Below are 19,771 nucleotides of genomic sequence, written 5' to 3' on the forward strand. Positions count from 1 at the left end.
AAGACCACTCACCATACAAACTAAAAAGCTTCGTTAAGAAGCTGGGTTTATTTGTTCGAGTGTGAATAGGTGTGAGCCACAATAAACTTTTGCGGGTTGTGGTGGAGGATCGAATAGACCTACTCACTTTTGATCTAACCTTAGCTAACATAACACTAGATATTTGGATGATTTCGAAAATCTAGAAATTGCAAAGTGTAGAACTATCAACAGTGACAAAGGCCTCATCCAAACAGCTCATTATATTTCTTTTTTCATGAATCAATCTATTGAATTTTTCCCCAAATCAATAATTTAGAAATATCTGGAAAATATCTACCCGAAATCATTGATTTGTATCGGAAAGTTCTCGGATATAAATAAGAGTTTTACAATTGAGAATTAGTTTTTTTCATCTCCAGAAGACGCCAGCTTGGTTGGTAAAACAAGTTATGCATTTCTGTTGATTTGGAAAAGTGCTTGTTTTTGGATGTATTCCACGCCAGAGTTTTGCCTTTCACTCTCCTTCCTATATGTTGTACTCGCAGTACCACAGTCACACATGGAACATGGAAGTTTATCGCAATTGTTTGGATTGCTGTGATTTGTCGCAACTTTATTGAGGCTTGTCCATATTTTTCTTGGTGATTCGACATTAAGTGTTTTGTCTGTAATACATGGTAGATTCTTGGTTTTATTTTTGCATCCATTCCGCCTGCCATGTCAGGAGCTGACAAACATCAAAATTCGTCTAAGACAGTTGTGCTTCTAATAGGTTAGATGTCTGCAGTCGGCTGCTCAAGAACTCTTGTTTCTTTAGGTACCGAGAGTTGGGGGTTGCTGATAATTTTGAGTAATTTCTGCCAAGAGTATTTTTTTTCAGGTCTAATATTAGTATACCTAGAACTTCTCTTGAAGATTTTCGCTTTTTGACAGTACTCATAACAGCGCTGAGAAGCCCCCCAGTTAATAGCTTTGGGATTAATCAAGCTTAAGCATTTTCTGAGATCTCTTGTAAATGCAACCCAATTATTTTTTGGCAAGTTATATCTTGAACTGGAAGGATTGAATAGAGTTGTACCAATTTCATTGAGTGCGGAGCGATGCCTTTAGTAAGGTTGACAACGAAAATCAATTGTACCATAGTGGCAGAATAGTATGATATGGCCTATGAGGACAATACTCGTATATACACTGTAACTGTCAAAATAGGTAGTTACACTGAATTATCAGGAATCATATCATAACTCCATAAATGAAAAACATTTTGTCAATAGTAAAAAAGGATTCTTCAGATAAATATAAGTGACCAAGGACTCAATGTGAAAAATTCAACTGATACTATTTTTTTTTTAGGTTTCTGTGGTCATTCTGATTTTTTCAAGTTATCTGGCTTTAGAAGAATATGCGAAGGGAATTTACTTATGTCATACCATGGCAGACAATGATTTCGTTTCTAGTAATTTGAAATATGAATTGGATACAATAATAGCTTTAACTCAAAATGATGGTCCCAAATTCACTGCTAGGGATTTTTTTGAGGTCAATCGTGGGACTCTGATTGGATTATTGGAATCCGTAGTTACTCACACAGTTGTCATCGCTCAATTGGGAAACACAAAATTCTCCAGTGAATGAATTTTCAGCCGAAGGAAGTCGAAATATCAAATAAAAAGCACTGTTTTTCTCATGCAACACAAATATATTTTTTTTGTTAAATCACTGTCATCAAGAATTAAAAATTGAAAAAATTCACGAAGTTTATATATTGTTTCAAAAGAAGTGAAAAATTCATTATATTTGAGAATTAAGAAGCTACAAATATGGAATGAAATACCGAATGAAAATGTTGAAGAACTTCGAAATTCTCAACAATGATCATTCCCAAATATACAAAGAATTAAAATCAATGAAAAGTGTGTACTTATTTTCACTCGAGGATCAGTGTGATAATAGAACAAAGCACAGTTTTTCAAAATTTCTACATTTGAATTTATGGAACAAAGTATAGGTACTACAAAATATTTTGTGATATACTGAATATATCAGTGATGAAATAGACATCCAATGGAAGATTTATGTGACGCAACTGCATAAACAAATCAAATTGAATAGAAATGGTTTAGAAATTATTGATATATGATTTTGTGTTCGCAAAAAAATTTCAATTATACTTCAAAATATAGTTTTATTAGTGAAATGTGGCCAAGTTTTTATAATTTTATAAACATTGTTACCGGGACTCAGATACTTTTTTGGCGTTGTTTGATTTTCTCCAACAATTTCATAATCGGGACATAATTTTCCCAGCTGTAATCCCTGAGAGATGAGTAGTTGAGTTGCATTAATCATGGTTTCTGTGAGTGTATCATAAACATAATCTCCAATGAAACTGAAAAGGAGGCTATTCTTCCTTCTATAATTTTCTATATCCCATCCTCTTCCAACATAGATGTTACCATCTCCTCCGATGAGAAAATTCATTGCAATGTCAAGTGTGTTGATATTGATTTGGTGGTCCTTCTGTAGATATCTAATTTTTCCTGAGCATTCTTGAATATCAAAGCACGGTTCAGTATCACTGTGGGATATTATCAGTAGAGGCACACAGTGTTTCAAATACATGGTGTTCATTTTGGGAGGTCGACCGCCCCAGTCTTTTCTATAAAAGACACTGTGGTTCCCAAGGACGTTGCCATAAAATGTGTCATTGAAATTATCGTCATATAAAACTTGATGTACAAATTTTTTGATGAGCAAAGAAGATGTAATCAAGACTAGAATCATGACTATTGAAAGGATCAGGAAATTCCGTACAATTTGTCGGTTATGAACAAGAGTCAAGAATATTAGATGAATCCAAGAAGTCTTCCTCTGTTTTCTTCTGAGTTGACCTGAAAAAGTAAACAGTTTTAGGTTAATTTCAATTCTCAATTAATTTCAATAATTTTTTTCTCTATTCCTTTATACATTATGAACTCAAAATATAGGTTGAACCAAATCAACTCAGCCACGCCTTTCACCGAAGTAAAAATCTTTTCTTTGAGTATGGTTATAGTCAATAATTATATAATGTATCATGTTCAATGATGTAAAGTTTCTGATGGTGTCTGACGCATATATATATATATATATATATATATATATATATATTTTGAATGATGCAACTAATTTTCCTTTATTTTCAGTACTTTAATATTGAATTTCACAAAAAGGATTTGAAGCTTTATATCTTCTATTAATTATCTGCGAGCGCTTTCGACAGCTGGTCGTACTGTCATCTTCTAGGCACTCCTCAAACTGCTTTTTGAGGAGTGCCTAGAAGATGACAGTACGATCAGCTGTCGAAAGCGCTCGCAGATAATCAATAGAAGATATAAAGCTTCAAATTCTTTTTGTGGAATTTAATATTAATAAATATATATATATATATATATATATATATATATATATATATATATATATATATATATATATATATATATATATATATATATATATAAAAAATAAATAGATAAGTACTCTTTGATCATTCCCATATTGATTTCAATTTAAGAGCCACCGGTATACAGCTGTTTCAGCCTATTGGGCATCGTCAGTACCGGGCAGGCGGTCCTCGATTGAAGACAAAATGAGAAAAAACCAAGAAAGTACTTGATAAAAATAGCTGCGTAAACGCAAGCGAAACATAAGTGGAACCACCTATTGGTGTGACACCCAAGTCAACTTGCCAAGTTTTTATGTCAGTGTTGGTGGTTTGACCAATCAACCGACAACTGCGGTAGCAGAAATTTGGGAAGCTAACCTGAAATGCCATCGGAAAACGAATCCACATGTTTCTAGAAATGATATGAAATCTAGAAAGGTTAATGCAGTCAAGCTGCTGGAAAATAATTCCATGAAAATCAAAAAATAAATAGATAAGTACTCTTTGATCATTCCCATATTGATTTCAATTTAAGAGCCACCGGTATACAGCTGTTTCAGCCTATTGGGCATCGTCAGTACCGGCCAGGCGGTCCTCGATTGAAGACAAAATGAGAAAAAACCAAGAAAGTACTTGATAAAAATAGCTGCGTGAACGCAAGCGAAACATAAGTGGAACCACCTATTGGTGTGACACCCAAGTCAACTTGCCAAGTTTTTATGTCAGTGTTGGTGGTTTGACCAATCAACCGACAACTGCGGTAGCAGAAATTTGGGAAGCTAACCTGAAATGCCATCGGAAAACGAATCCACATGTTTCTAGAAATGATATGAAATCTAGAAAGGTTAATGCAGTCAAGCTGCTGGAAAATAATTCCATGAAAATCAAAAAATAAATAGATAAGTACTCTTTGATCATTCCCATATTGATTTCAATTTAAGTTGACTTGGGTGTCACACCAATAGGTGGTTCCACTTATGTTTCGCTTGCGTTTACGCAGCTATTTTTATCAAGTACTTTCTTGGTTTTTTCTCATTTTGTCTTCAATCGAGGACCGCCTGCCCGGTACTGACGATGCCCAATAGGCTGAAACAGCTGTATACCGGTGGCTCTTAAATTGAAATCAATATGGGAATGATCAAAGAGTACTTATCTATTTATTTTTTGATTTTCATGGAATTATTTTCCAGCAGCTTGACTGCATTAACCTTTCTAGATTTCATATCATTTCTAGAAACATGTGGATTCGTTTTCCGATGGCATTTCAGGTTAGCTTCCCAAATTTCTGCTACCGCAGTTGTCAGTTGATTGGTCAAACCACCAACACTGACATAAAAACTTGGCAAGTTGACTTGGGTGTCACACCAATAGGTGGTTCCACTTATGTTTCGCTTGCGTTTACGCAGCTATTTTTATCAAGTACTTTCTTGGTTTTTTCTCATTTTGTCTTCAATCGAGGACCGCCTGCCCGGTACTGACGATGCCCAATAGGCTGAAACAGCTGTATACCGGTGGCTCTCAAATTGAAATCAATATGGGAATGATCAAAGAGTACTTATCTATTTATTTTTTGATTTTCATGGAATTATTTTCCAGCAGCTTGACTGCATTAACCTTTCTAGATTTTATATATATATATATATATATATATATATATATATATATATATATATATATATATATATATATATATATATATATATATATATATATATATATATAATATATATATATATATATGTATATATAAAAGAGTTTTTGATCGGACATAGCATTCAATAAAGTGGCAAACCACAGACACGTGTTGTGTTTCGGGATTTTGGCCCATGATCAGTATGGTGCAGCCAAGTGTGAGAATGGGCAACACTTAGTTACCAGAAGAAATAAATACAAATGCACGGAACCACCACCAGGAGCCAGCCGCACATTTGTGGTTTCAGTTAATAGATCTGGTGGCTCGGTGTATTTGTATTTTTTTCTTCTGGTAACCAAGTGTTGTCCATCCTTACACTTGGTTGCACCATACTGATGATGGATCAAAAGCCCGAAACACGTGCCTATGGTTTGCCACTTTCTTGAGTGTTATGTTCGATCAAAAACTCCTTTATCTATATCAAGACACTTGATAACCTTCGTATTTATATTATTTCCTGGACCCGGATGTCACGCAGGTAGCTATAGCTATAGCTCCTCAGTTTGAGGTGTGCCTAGAAGATGACAGTACGACCAGCTGTCGAAAGCGCTCGCAAATAATCAATAGAAGATATAAAGCTTCAAATCCTTTTTGTGAAATTTAATATTGAAATACGGAAAATAAAGGAAAATTAGTTGAATGATCAGAAAGTACTTATATATATATATATATATATATATATATATATATATATATATAAGTACTTTCTGATCATTCCCATATTGATTTCAATTAAAGAGCCACCGGTAGACAGCTGTTTCAGCCTATTGGGAATCGTCAGTACCTGGCAGGCGGTCCTTGATTGAAGACAAAGTGAGAAAAACCAAGAAAGTACTTGATGAAAATAGCTGCGTAAACGCAAGTGAAACATAAGTGGAACCACCTATTGGTGTGACACCCGAGTCAACTTGACAAAGATCCTATAGGCATTTCGGAAATGACATAAGATTGAGCGATAGTCAAATGGAAAAACGTAACGTTATTGAGATAAATAGATTGTTTGAAGGTGGTTGACAATGTTTCGTGGTGTATTTCATCAGTTCGGTCTTCCATTGTCTAATAGTATAAATTGAATTGAAATACCTGAAAGAAATTAAAAAGATTAACTGATAAATATCAATTTTATTGAACAACAAACTGAAATAACAAAGAAATAACATACAAGCAACAACCAAAAAAATAAAAAATTTGAAAAGTTAATACAAGTTGAAAATTAAAAAAAATATATTATCAGCAAGAAATAAAACTAGAAATTAAAAGATTCCAAACCAAGTTACGTCAAGACGTTTCGATTGTTAGTATCCACAATCGTCTTCGGGTGATAACTGGACCCATTCGTCCGAGATATGACTGTAGGTCATTCGAGTGTTTTCTCCTATCCCCTCTTTCCTTTCTCCGTTTCATTGGTTTTAACGGGAGGTGACCGTTTGGCGAAAGTTGGTCGTTTCCGCTTGATTAGAGGTTTCCATATGTCACGTATCTCTACGCTAGCTTTTCTAAATGCGTTGTTGGACAACATGTACGCGGCTTCTTTGAATTTTCTCCTAAACTAGTGTTCCTCCTTGTGGATGATTTCACCTTGAGCCTACTTGATGTTATGTTGATGAGTCCAAACATGCTCTTCTATTCCGGACAGGACAGTATCTGACCCAGAAATCCAACCACCATCAATCGACTAAGACAGAAATCATCATGACTCTACTAGACCGTGCTTTCGGGCTCTGTAATACAAAGTAAGGTTTCGAAAAGAAACTAGGCATCATCATAAATCACCTTCAATGGAATGGATACTCCAGAGTGATGGTAGAACATGCTTTAGCTAAAAGACAACAAGAGCTCCACCAGGAAGAAGCCTCCACAACCAGTACTTGTACTTCACTACATCAGAGGATTTTCGGAAAGGATTAGCAGGATTGGGTCCAAGTATAACATCAGAACCTGTTTCAGATCTGGGAACATATCCGTAGCAACCTCATGAAAACCAGGCCACCAAACGCGGACTGCGATTCCAAAACTTGCATTTACCGGATACCCTGCGAGTGCGGAAAATCATACATCGAGGAAATTAAGAGGTTATTGAAAGTTCGCATTGCGGGACATAAGAAACACAGACAGCGAGGAGAAACCAGCAAATCCGAAATAGCAGATCATGTTTGGTCTCATGAACATAACATCAAATGGGCTCAAGCTGAAATCATCCACAAGGAGGAACATATGGAAACCTCCAATCAAGCAGAAAACAACCAACTCCCTCCAAACGGTCATCTCCAGTTGAAACCAATGAAGCAGAGAGACGGAGGAGGGAATAGGTGAAAGTACTCGAATGACCTATAAATAGTCAGATCTTGGAGGAATCAGTCCAGTTATCACTCGAAGACGATTGTGGATACTAACAATCGGAATGTCGTGACGTAAGTTGGTTTGGAATCCTTCAATTTCTTGTTTCATTTCTTGCTAATAATATATTTTTCAATTTTCAGCTTGTATTAACTTTGCTTGTATGTTATTTCTTAGTAATTTCAGTTTTTTCTTTAATAAAATTGTTATTTATTGGTTGATCTTTTTAATTTCTTTCAGGGATTTCCAATCAATATATACTATTAGACAATGAAAGTTCGAACTGAGGAAACAGAGGTAAATAGAAATAGTTCACTTTATTTGCATTTTTGTTTTTTTTTAAGTTATGAAAAACAGGAATAGAGAATGACGATATTTATTTTTGTACAACGTTTTTAGAAACCAGATAAGGACCTGATATATTTTTTCAAATTCTAGATCTGCAGCTTTGTGGCTTTCACAAAGCGTCTGTATCTAGAATTTAAAAAAAGTTTAGTCAACTTTATATTTTTCAAATTTTGGGAATTCATCAAAATTCACCACTAATTTATTCATACTGTTCATAATGAAAATAATTCAGATTCAATCAATCAATAGTTGGAAAAATACATTTGAAGAACTGATAACAGTTGTAAACGAAGAAAACCAACCCTTATGCAGGGCTTTTCACGATGAGCATTAATTAGACGGGTCAACCTAGCAAACCAGACAACGGGTCAACCTGAAATTTTCAAAGAACACTTAAATAATTATTATCTACATGCGTAAACTATTGTAAACGACGCAGCGTTGCCGCCACTACAATAAAGTAGCGGTCAATTTGGTTTTTCAAATAGACTACACTGTATGATTTCTTATGACTTTGACAACAATTTCATCTACTATTTTCACTACGGAAGTAGATAGGTATAGGAAAGATAATTTAGATTTTTTCACATGTACTTTTATAAACGCAGATAATCTTCAACCCTCTGGTAGTCAGACGATCAAATTCAATATGAAATGGAGTAATACTATTGATTATCTTCACTTCGAGTCATATTTTTATTAGCTTCATAGAAAATCAAAAATATTTACATTAAATTATACCTACCATGTATTCTCTACCCTTCAGGTACTCTCTACCTGAAGGGTAGAGTAGCAGATGACTTCTGGTTCTGACAAGCGTGCCCTCATGCCCCCACTGGCAGGAGGCAGTGGGAAGCGCCACTGCGATGTTAGCGAGTTGACGCCTGCCTCCTGCCGACAAGGCTTATGCACATCATCACAAGGATTTAATATTCATGTCACCCACATCAAAATATAATTGTCGCTGTCATCTTTGGCTAGATACTCCTGGAAAATGTTCACGAAAAAACCAGGACAGATTGTCTACAGTAAGTTTTCTATGCCACTTTGTTCATGAACTTACAAACGGTCGTTTATACGCCGCTCATAGAAGATGTCGAGTGCTTCATAAATCATCCCGTCATGTCGGCGGGGTCGATTATGATATGCTCTAACTGCCTTGACTGTACTAAAATCTATCCAAATCCAAGATAGAGTTAAACAAAACAAAACCGAAACGTGATGTTCACGTGATTGCCCAGTGTCAGATGGAAAGGGCAGCGTTCATTGGTGAATTTGCCTTCTTGGTACGAGTTCGGTACCAGCACAGGGTTGTAATCAGTCGTTTGCGTGTTTGTGTGACGTGCGTTATAGTATATTGTCAAAAATTGTCTTCCAAGATGTCCAGTACAGACACTGCTGATGACACTGTGAGCTATCCTCTGAGTCCAGCCAGGAAACGATCCAAAAAAAGACATTTGAGTGTTGAGATGAAGGAAGTGATTTTAAATGTGTTCAAGAAAGAGATGGAAGAAATTGAGACATCGACTGTCGACTAGGTCGTATCGAAAGTTTCCGATAAAATTGGAGTGTGTTGCGCTTCGATTTACAATGTTTTACGGGAATATAAACAAAATCATACATTTTCCAAACCGAATACAAATCAGAATCGTCAAACCATTATAAAATCAATAGATGATGCTGATAAACATAAAATCAGGAGGAAAGTGCATGAGTACTTTTTCAGAAATGAAATACCCACGATAGACAAAGTACTCACAGAAATAAATGAAGATGTTTTATTGCCAAGTTTGGAAACATTTGAATTTTGTATAGAAAAAACGAGGGCGCAATAGTTTATTATTGGATAGAGAGGAAATTGTGTTATGGAGGAGAGAGTATTTGACCAAAATTAAATATTATAGGGAACAACAGAGAACAATTCATTATATGGATGAAACCTGGGTTGATGTTGGTCATACTACCCCTAAAGTATGGGTCGATGAAACTGTGACCTCATCTAGGAGGGCCTTTCTAGATGGACTATCCACCGGATTAACAAATCCATCAGGTAAACTTATATTTATATTAAGACCTGCCTCAATCTCAATATATAAAAAGTAACCCGAGTATTTGTTTTATTTACTCACATACCTCGTCATAATTTCAGGTAAAGGAAAACGGCTTATTATTTGTCACATCGGCAATGAGAATGGGTTTGTTGCTGAAGGGCTGTGGTGTTTCGAGTCGAATAAAAATGGAGATTATCACGAAGAAATGAACGGTGAATCTTTCGAACAGTTGTTTTCCAAAATTCTACCCCATCCAGAGGATAATGCTGTGATTGTAATGGACAATGCATCTTATCATTCGCGACGATTAGAGAAGATTCCAACAACGTCTTCAAGAAGGTTGAAATCCAAAATTGGCTGCGATCAAAGAATATTAGCTTTGAAGACTCAATGCTAAGAGTACAGCCACTAAAAATTGTCAAAGAGCGCAAGCTTGAATACCAAAAATATATAGTCGATGAGATGGCAGCAGGCCAAAACAAAATTGTCCTTCGCCTGCCTCCATACCACTGCGAGCTCAATCCCATCGAGTTAATATAGGCGGATGTGAAGAATTTTGTAGCTCAGCATAACACCACGTTCAAATTCGCAGATCTCAAAGTACTTTTTAATGAGGCTTTGAAAAGAGTCACAGCGGAGAAATGGGAGAAGTGTGTTCGGCATGTGATATCGGAAGTCGAGACAAAGATGTGGAAGCTTGACAACATACTAGAGGCACAAATCGAGCCACTGATAATTCAGATTGGTGAGGATGACACTACTGATGAAGAGACAAATTCATCCAGTTGAATAATTTTGATTAATATTCCTTTCGATTTTACATAAAATAAAAATTATCAATAAAGAAATAATTACGTCTATTTTCATATAATGCTTGAGTGCGCTGTGAAAAATCCAATGAAAAATTTTTTATATCACACATATTATCTGCATATTTCCCGTTAAACAGCAAAACTTGTGCATTTCACTCGTTATTATAAAAAAGTTTTCCTAAGTATGATATAGCATTTGCGATCAACAAGATGTTGATTCTGAATACGACCCTGGCCAATTCTTGGGATTTTCAATATCACGTGCCCTACATGTCAATGTTTACATCCACTCTATCTTGGATTTGAATTTGCTTTAGTCAGCGGACTTTTCGGAAGGAACCACTTGGAGTGCTTGTAAGCAAGCCGTCGGATAAGATCGGTAATCGGCTCGACTTCCGCTATTTCTCGTAGACGCTTGAATGAGATGTTGTATCGATCGCTATTGGTCACGATACGAAGCACCTTATTCTGCGTTGTCTTGAGTTTTCTTAATAGAGTCCTCTTGAGGCTGCAGAATACAGGACAAGCGTACAGCATAGCTGGTCTGATAACCTGTTTGTATATCAGGAGGTTGTTGTCAACACTCAGTTTGGAATTTCGTGCGATGACTGGGTAGTTGCGTTTAATCGTTGCTCCAACTGCCAAACTTAAATGTTCATGAAAATTCAAGCGCTTATCAAGGATAACTTTCAGACACTTCACACTTCTCGTTCTTCTACACATTTTCCGTGAATCATCAAATTTCTGAAGATCTTCACATCAGTGAATTTATTCATGAAATTGACAAGCTCAGTCTTTGTCGGATTCAACCTTATCTTATTCCTGTCCATGTAAGGTACGACTAACTGGTCTAGATGAATCTGCATTTGGCGTGTTGCTACCTTACTTGAAAATGAATGGGCATATATGGCAGTATCATTAGTCTAATCAAGTTCCAAAACATGAAAAATAGAGATAAAGGTCCTAAAAATATGAGCAATAGCTCATTCGATTCGGAATCACCTCTAGAAAAATGTTTCCGAAGGATTTTGGTACAGGTAAAAAATTGCAATTGTTATTAACAAAATAAGATGAGAAATAAGAAAGAAAGGTATTTAGTTTTTCGTTAATAACTCAAAAAATATTATTATTTGAGCAATTTTGAAAAAAGCTTGTTGAAGAAGAGAAAATTTACGATGAAAAAAGTCACGACTCCTGAAACTCTCCATTATTTATAATTTTAATTTGACGTTGAAAATAGGGTTCCGCGTGGCTGTTACGGCATGCGCGCGCTGCCGCTAAAGAGAGTTTATCAAAAAAATCTGCTATCTTCTAATACTTGAATGAATCGAGTCCCGTAGAAAAAAAAATTCATCATCATTTTTCAAAAAGTTATTCAATTGTTAACTAACAAATTTTTTCCCAATCTCTGTTGGCATAAATAATGGGAGAAAAGGTATAAATATTTGGCCTATAAATTTTGAACTTCGTGAATCCCTCTTGATATATATACTTCATACGATACTGGGATAAAAGTTCATACATATTTATTAATTTGTTAATTATGATTTTTTATAACTATTGCAAAATGAAATATCTAAAAATTGTTCATGAATTTTTTTTTTCAATCGATATTTAGCTATGTCTGTTTTCACATTGAACAATGGCAGTCATTAACATGGGATATGAATTTTTTACGTAATTTGTTTATTGAATTGTTTTAAACAAATAGAGAAATTCAATATTTTTGAAAAATATTTTTGCTATTTTGTTGTCTAGAGATAAGTAGGTAATTATGATTAAAAAACAAAGTTTTTCTCAATTTTAATTTTCAATTGTTTAACATAGATTTTTGTATTTATAAATCATAATTTACACTTTTGAATTGTTTGGCAAAAAAATTATTTATCATTTAATTGTTTATTAGTTTAACAATTTGTTATAGACAAACATTGACCAAAGTTATACTTTTTTCTGAAGCAGAAAAAATTTATAAAAACAGCTATATATAGAAAAGTGCCATAATTTTTTTTAAATCTATTATAATATAATTTTTGATAGCACTTTTTCATATATATCTGTTTTTATGACTTTTTCTCCTTCACAAAAAAAATATAACGCTGATCAATATTTGTTTATCCCTCTATCGGGCGACTCCCTGAATATTTTTATGTTGTTTAATGGTCGACGTAACCATATGGTCACGTCAACTTCAAAACCCTCCCAAATCATATCTATGCCGTTTGACGTGTCGCGGGCTACGTTACCATATAGTTACGTTGTTTTTGTGGAGGGAAAAGAGCCGGTTGGTTTTCGCGCCAATCAAAATGTGTGTTTTACGAGGTTATGCCTGTTGGTAGCGCTGCAGCGTTACAGGTTATGTGTGACATTCGTATAAAAGTTTCAATTCCTACTGAAATCATAGTAATTTTATGTCTATCGTGTCACTGCTGTTTTGTGAAAGAATCAGGTAATATGTTTTTTATTTGTTTCCGATCCAATTTACACGAATATAGAAGCAATGTTGACTTTGAAATATGCGTATCCATATGGTTACATTGCCCATAATGAGAAAGTGTTTCATCTAGGTTTCGAAATATATTCATGGAAAATCTTGAAACAATTCCCTCATGTTAATTTTATGGGAGGAAGAATTTCAAACTGATAGTTCCGACGACGAGAAAAATCTAACATTGTTCCAAATCAAGTTATGGATCTCACTTCAGGTAACTATCATAATATAAGGAAGTGGGGAGGTGATAATCGATTTTTTTTCAGCATATAATGAATCAGATGAGGAAGATATATCTGGAATTGAACAAAATTTCGACGAAGAGGACGCAGAGATAGAGGAACCAACAGCAAAAAAAAAGAAAAAGGGAGAAGAAAAAGGACCAACTTTCGGCTGAACAAAGGAAAATATATGTGGAATGAACAACACATATTTCGTTCCGGATACAAATGAAGAGATACCAGCTTCAATCGAGTATTTCACCAAACTCTTCTCTTTTGACATAATGAATGATATAATTGACCAGACTAACCTGTATGGTACACAACTAACTGGTAAATCCATAGACACCAATCAAGGAAATAACCGATTTTTTATCCATATTATTGTTGATGGGAATAATAGATATAGACAGATAGATATATATTTCGTCTTTCGAAGACTATTGGGCAAATCATACCTGAATTGAGCAAATAGCAAGTTTGATGTCAGCCAAACGTTTCAAGAAATTGAGACGTAATATTCACTTCAACAATAATGAAAATCTATCTGGTAACACAACGGACAGGTATTTCAAAATCCGCCCTTTGATGGAAAAACTACAGTCTAATTTTCAAAAATTCCACACTGAAAATCAGTACTGTGTAGACGAGACGATAGTCGCTTATAAGGGTACTCGTGCGGGAAATCTCCGTCAGTATATAAAAATAAACCCCATAAATAGGGATATGAATTTATTGTTATTGCTGGTGTAAGCGGATATATATTAGATTTTATTCCCTACCAAGGTTCGAGTACCTTTGATGTTTTGAAGGGAACTAAGAATGAAATTACTGTGAACGAGTTTGACTTGGGTGTTGGAGCTGCAACTGTAATTGCTTTAGTAAAATCATTGCATGATTCAAGCAAATCGACTCTATTTTTTGATAACGATTTCGCTAGTCTGCCACTTTTCTTGTATCTCAAGAATGAAATGAAAATAAATAGCCTGGGAACACTACGAGCCAATAGAATTGCTTGTTGCCCGAAAGAAACTGACAAAGTTCTACAGAAACAAGGGAGAGGATGCTATGACTACAAAACCGATAAAGACAAAGGCATTATTGTAGTGAAATGGGTTGATAACAGGGCTGTTTTATTAGGCAGTATTCTATATGTCATAAAGCCCATAGACACTGTGAAGAGATACAATAAAAATACGAGGACAAAAACAGATATCAAGTGTCCAGCAATCGTCAAACAATATAATAAACATATGGGTGTTGTTGATATAGCTAATGCTCTCATGGATCTTTATAAAACACCTCACAAAGCAAAAAGATGGTACTTTCCCATATTTGCATATCTTTTAGATGTAACGGTTGTGAATGCATGGCTTCTTTACAGAATGGATTGTGCAGCTTTGAACCAAAGATATATACCTCTCAAACGGTTTAGGTCACAAACTACTTACTCTCTAGACGTTTCACGCAGATGATCAAGGTCAAAGTCGCTTTTGTAGTTCATTGTTTCGTCCTATAGGGGTCTCTGCAGATATTATAGGTTATGTCGATTGTTGATTGTTTACATTTTTTCTTTGGAAGGAATTCGATACGTATTATTTTTATTAGTGTTCTCCGATAAGTTAGTTTGTATCTCATATAAACATATTTATCCAGTGTTATTACATTCTTACATGTAATATTTTTTCATCATTCTTAGTGAACTTCGTTTTCAACTATGTCGTGTAGGAAATGCTGCATTTCAAAGTGTTCAACATCTGCACCGCTACACAAATTTCCAAATCCTGGAAAATATCTACAAAAATTCAGAATATGGGTGCACTCTATCAATGACAGGGATATCAATGAAATGGACCCAGTAATGGTGTATCACTCTAAAAGAATTTGTCATAAACATTTCGATGCTAAATACCATTCATCGATGTCGAGTAGACTTCAAACAATGGCTGTGCCTACATTATTTTTGAGAGGTAAGAAAAACATTTCCATTCAATTCTTGAACGTCCAAACAATAAAACAATTCAGGTAAAATTATTCTTTTCATCATTAACAGTTAGTTCTGACATCTCAATCCTCATATTAGCGTGACTTCTGAGATGCGTAAAAATCTCAATTTGAATATTTCATTGCTACAATTATTTTGAACCTTCATCTAAGCAGTTTTTAATAAGTTTGCCTACTATTTTATTTTCAGATGAAATTGATCTATTCGATCCAGATCAGCCGTCAACTTCTTCAACCGTGCCATTGACATTGGTTTTGGAACCGGATTCCTCTAATGGTATGTACTGGTTTGGTTATTTCTTCATTACCATATCTTGCGTTTTCACGAATAAGTTTTCATATCAATTAATTTATTGGTGGAGTAATTGACATTATTCTTTTTCAGAAAATGCTATTGGTTGTCTGATGTCACCATTTCAGCTCCTGAAGCATTCAGGAGTTTGTAAGCAGGCAATCACACCAAGAAAAAAAAAGTTATATGCATCAGTGAAAGTATTGCAAAAAACAATGAATAATATGAGGAACAGTAAAAAAAACCTTAGCAAAAGATTACACGAAGCTGAAACATTCAAGGATAAATATGAATTGGAGCATAACATGGAAAAGCTGAATTCCTTGGCAGCAATACTGATTCGATTGCAATTTCGAAAATCAAGTAAGTGCAAGAAACTAAGGCGTTTTACTCTTGACGAAAAGTTACTCTCTGTGGCCCTTTACAAACAGAGTCCCAAATGTTATGCACTTCTGTCAAAAATATTCTTTTGCCAAGTAAGTCAACATTGGGAAGGCTACTTGCCCTAGTAGTTGGAAGACCAGGCATCCAAGATGTTATCTTTGAATCACTTCAAGAAATGACAAAAGAAATGAATTCCTCTGAAAAATATGTAGCGGTTCTGTTTGATGAAATGGCAATTTTGCCTAGTCTTCATTTCAATGAATATACTGGCTTCATAGAGGGCTTTGAAGACATGGGTGGAGATATTTTTGATAGCTACATTGCAGATCATGTCCTAATGTTTATGATCAGAGGTTTGAAAAAACAATGGAAAGCTCCTATCACTTACCATTTTTCCAGTAGAGGGGGTGCAAAAACCTTGCAAATGAAACAGTTATTAACTGAAATAATAAGAAAATTAATAAACATCGATCTAAAACCTCTGACAGTAATATGTGATCAAAATAATATTAGTGTCATCAATAGTCTAATGAATGACACCAAAGAGAAATATTTGAGATGTGGTAACATATCCACATATGGAGAAGGTTCTTTCGAAATTGATGAATTCAAAGTCTATCCTATTCTGGATCCTCCTCATTTGTTGAAAGGAATGAGAAATAATTTTATCAAAAAGGATTTACATTATTCAAAAAATAATGTCAGGAAAACAGCAAAATGGGAGCATGTACGAAAGCTTTATGAAAATGATAACGGAGCAATTGACGGTTTAAAAGTTCTGCCACATATTACTGATGAACACATCTATGAGAATGAAATTAGAAAAATGAAAGTGAAGAATGCAGCTCACATTTTCAGCCAGAGGTTTGCATCAACTCTTCAGTTGGCCAGTCAGATTGGTGAGTATCTCTTTTTCTATATTTTTCATTGCATAATTTTTGTTAAGGATTAAATCTGATTATTTCAGTTTCAAATATTTTGATTAGTACTGGTGCATAGCTCAATTATATTTATATCAGATACAATTTTTACTATGAAACCTACATATCAAACTGAACATTGATAGGTTTATGTGTATACTACATTCATTGTTGTTTTATTGCAGATTCTGCAAACAAAATCGGAACCCATGTGGAGCATACATCTGAGTTACTGTTTTTTTTCGATCGTTTATTTGACTCTTTGAATGGTTCAAAAAAAAATCCAGAGAGGGGAAAAATATTACGGTGTGGTTTAAGTGACACCTCTGATCACCTTCGTTTTTGGAATGAAGAAGCCCTGTTACTGCTGGATGGAATGGAGTTTCAGAGAATAAAGAAAAATGATCAAAGAAGGCCTCCCAGCCTGAAGAATTGGTCATTCGTCATAAAAAATGTGAAGAATATTTGGCAGAATATCTGACAGTAATGTTACTGAAGCTATACAATATGCAGATATAACATATAATCAGAGTAGCACTCTATCTGGAAAGTTGAATGAGTTGTCCACTAGTTATGTAGCTGGCTTCATTTTGAAAATAATCAGGAAAAGTATAACATGTTCAAATTGCAAAAACACAATGTTTTCAACCAATTATGAATCTGATGCAAATAGACTCATTTCTATTAGAGAATATGGTGGTGGCTGGGCTAGAAGGCTTTGTTACCCATCCCCTTCATTTGTTTCATGTTTTTATGATATTTATAAAATTATACACTTTTCTTTTGATAGACAACCACATTCAAGAACACTGGTTTATTTAATCAAACAAATTGTTAATGCACAAGTTGATTTTGAATTTTTAACATGTGAAAATCAACATAAATTAAGCGTTATTGATTTGATTTTGAGAATTGCAATTAGAACCATATTGCACCATTTCTGTAAAAGTGTGAATAAAATTATGCAAGGAAAATCCATACCCTATACTGATACTAATTTAGTTAAGATTCAGGCATATAAAATCTATTTAAATAGAATTAAAAAAAAACTGAAAAAGCCACCACATGTAATAGTTTAGGTGCTTGATATTATATTATTGATTTATTTGATTAACCTGTTTTATTTACTATGCCAAACTTTATAACATTACAATTATTTACCCTTCATATGCGAATTATGTTTCATGAACTGTTACATATGAATATTATTTCTATCTTGCTATTGGAATCAACCATAGCAATGACTTTATATAGTTAATTTTTGAAATCGACTGCTTCCTTCCTTTTTTTGGAAGATTCCCACATTTCTTGTATCGAGATGGAGTAGTAGAAAGCCAAAAACTTTCTATCCCAAAGACTTTATTTTCATTTCAGTAGCAAATTAGAATATGTAACACTTTCAAAGTAAACAACGGTTGAGCTAATAAACTATGAGATTGGAACCTTTGGTGAAAAGTTGAAACTTCTCCTAGAAATCAATTACCCTAACACCAAACTGATATTTTTTGTACTCGACGCGTGTTTCGCTAACAAGGTTAGCATCTTCATCTATCAATTGATACTGTATCAATTTTCTTCTGAAGATGCTAACCTTGTTAGCGAAACGCGCGTCGAGTGCAAAAAATATCAGTTTGGTGTTAGGGTAATTGATCTCTAGGAAAAGTTTCAATGATTGCGTTTAAGTTTCCCGCTTATTTGTTTAGTTCCGATTCTAAGTTATAGAGGGAGCTGAAAATCGTTGCCAGCTGACAGCATTATCGTCAACTACGCATGCTCATAATTTGACAAATCGTTGCTGTGACATCTACAGGTTGAAACAACGAACTACAAAAGCATCTTCGACCAATACCATTGCCGTGAGGAGTCTATATAGTAGGTGGTTTGTGGTTTAGGTTGGAGGTTGCGATGGGTTTGTCTCGTTGCAGAAAGGAAGCCAGAAGAGGTCGACCCAGCTTTGACATTGGAGTACCAATCGTCCGGTTTCTGACAGAGCGGATTCTGCATCAAGGACTGATTCATATGCTCATTGGCCAATACACACAAGCAAGGAAAGATGCAGGCACTGTGTAAACGGTACAAGCCGCCTGGAGTGCGAAAAATGTGATACAAGATTATGTCTAACTGGCATGAAGAACTGTTTTAAAATATTTCATAGAAAAAAATTATTATATTATGTTAAAATGTATGAAAAATAAATTCTATGAATATGTATTTCAATCTACTGAAAATCTTGAGCTCTCATGTGCAGAAATGTATACATAAAGAATTATATACGTATGAGGAGCAATGCCAATTTAGTGGTCATTGTAACCATATGGTTACAACCTTAAATCGAATAACCACTATCAATATGGATATACTGACACTTTCAAGGAAGTCAGTGAGTTATTTTGAATCATTTTCTGCGATTTGAACATTTCAATAAGCTTCTCTACTGTCTTGCCCATTAAGGGATCAAAAAAATATTGTAATCATATGGTGTCAAAAACCGATAAAGGGTTATAACAAATTGTTAAACTAATAAACAATCAAATAATAAATAATTTATTTTGCCAAACTATTCGAAAGTGTGAGTTATGATTTTTGAAAGCAAAATTATTTCTTAACTGATTATTGAAACGATGGAAATATGAAAAAATCGATTTTGAACAATTAAAAATTAAAATAAAGAAAAACATTTTTTTAAAATCATAATTATCTCTAGACCACAAAATAACAAAAAAAATTCAAAAATATTGAATTTCTCTATTTGTTTAAAACAATTTAATAAACAGATTACGTAAAAAAATCATATCCTATGTTAATAACTGCC

The 19,771-nt window shown here is 34.4% G+C and overlaps 1 protein-coding gene and 1 long non-coding RNA gene across 4 annotated transcripts in view; one reads left to right on the plus strand and one right to left on the minus strand.

Annotated features, from left to right (window-relative positions):
- Positions 1–2,147: 2,147 nt before the first annotated feature.
- Positions 2,148–19,771, minus strand: part of LOC111507475 (peptidoglycan-recognition protein SC2) — a 203,167-nt gene continuing 185,543 nt past the window's right edge. For 2 of the 3 annotated variants that reach the window (XM_074186720.1, XM_074186723.1), the window contains exon 2: positions 2,148–2,873. In XM_074186720.1, coding sequence (XP_074042821.1) covers positions 2,155–2,873 — 719 coding nt within the window. In that variant the 3' untranslated portion in view covers positions 2,148–2,154. The remainder of the gene's footprint in view (positions 2,874–19,771) is intronic. The other variant, XM_074186717.1, reaches the window with a different exon arrangement.
- On the plus strand, positions 14,769–18,069 carry LOC141487579 (uncharacterized). Its single transcript, XR_012468451.1, has 4 exons — positions 14,769–15,329; positions 15,554–15,640; positions 15,749–16,938; positions 17,145–18,069. It is a non-coding gene; the product is annotated as an uncharacterized lncRNA (long non-coding RNA).

This window comes from Leptinotarsa decemlineata, unplaced genomic scaffold (genome assembly GCF_025532065.1).
Source record: "Leptinotarsa decemlineata unplaced genomic scaffold, Ldec_3_MD MMD2_P_RNA_scaffold_4, whole genome shotgun sequence".
Taxonomy (NCBI): domain Eukaryota; kingdom Metazoa; phylum Arthropoda; class Insecta; order Coleoptera; family Chrysomelidae; genus Leptinotarsa; species Leptinotarsa decemlineata.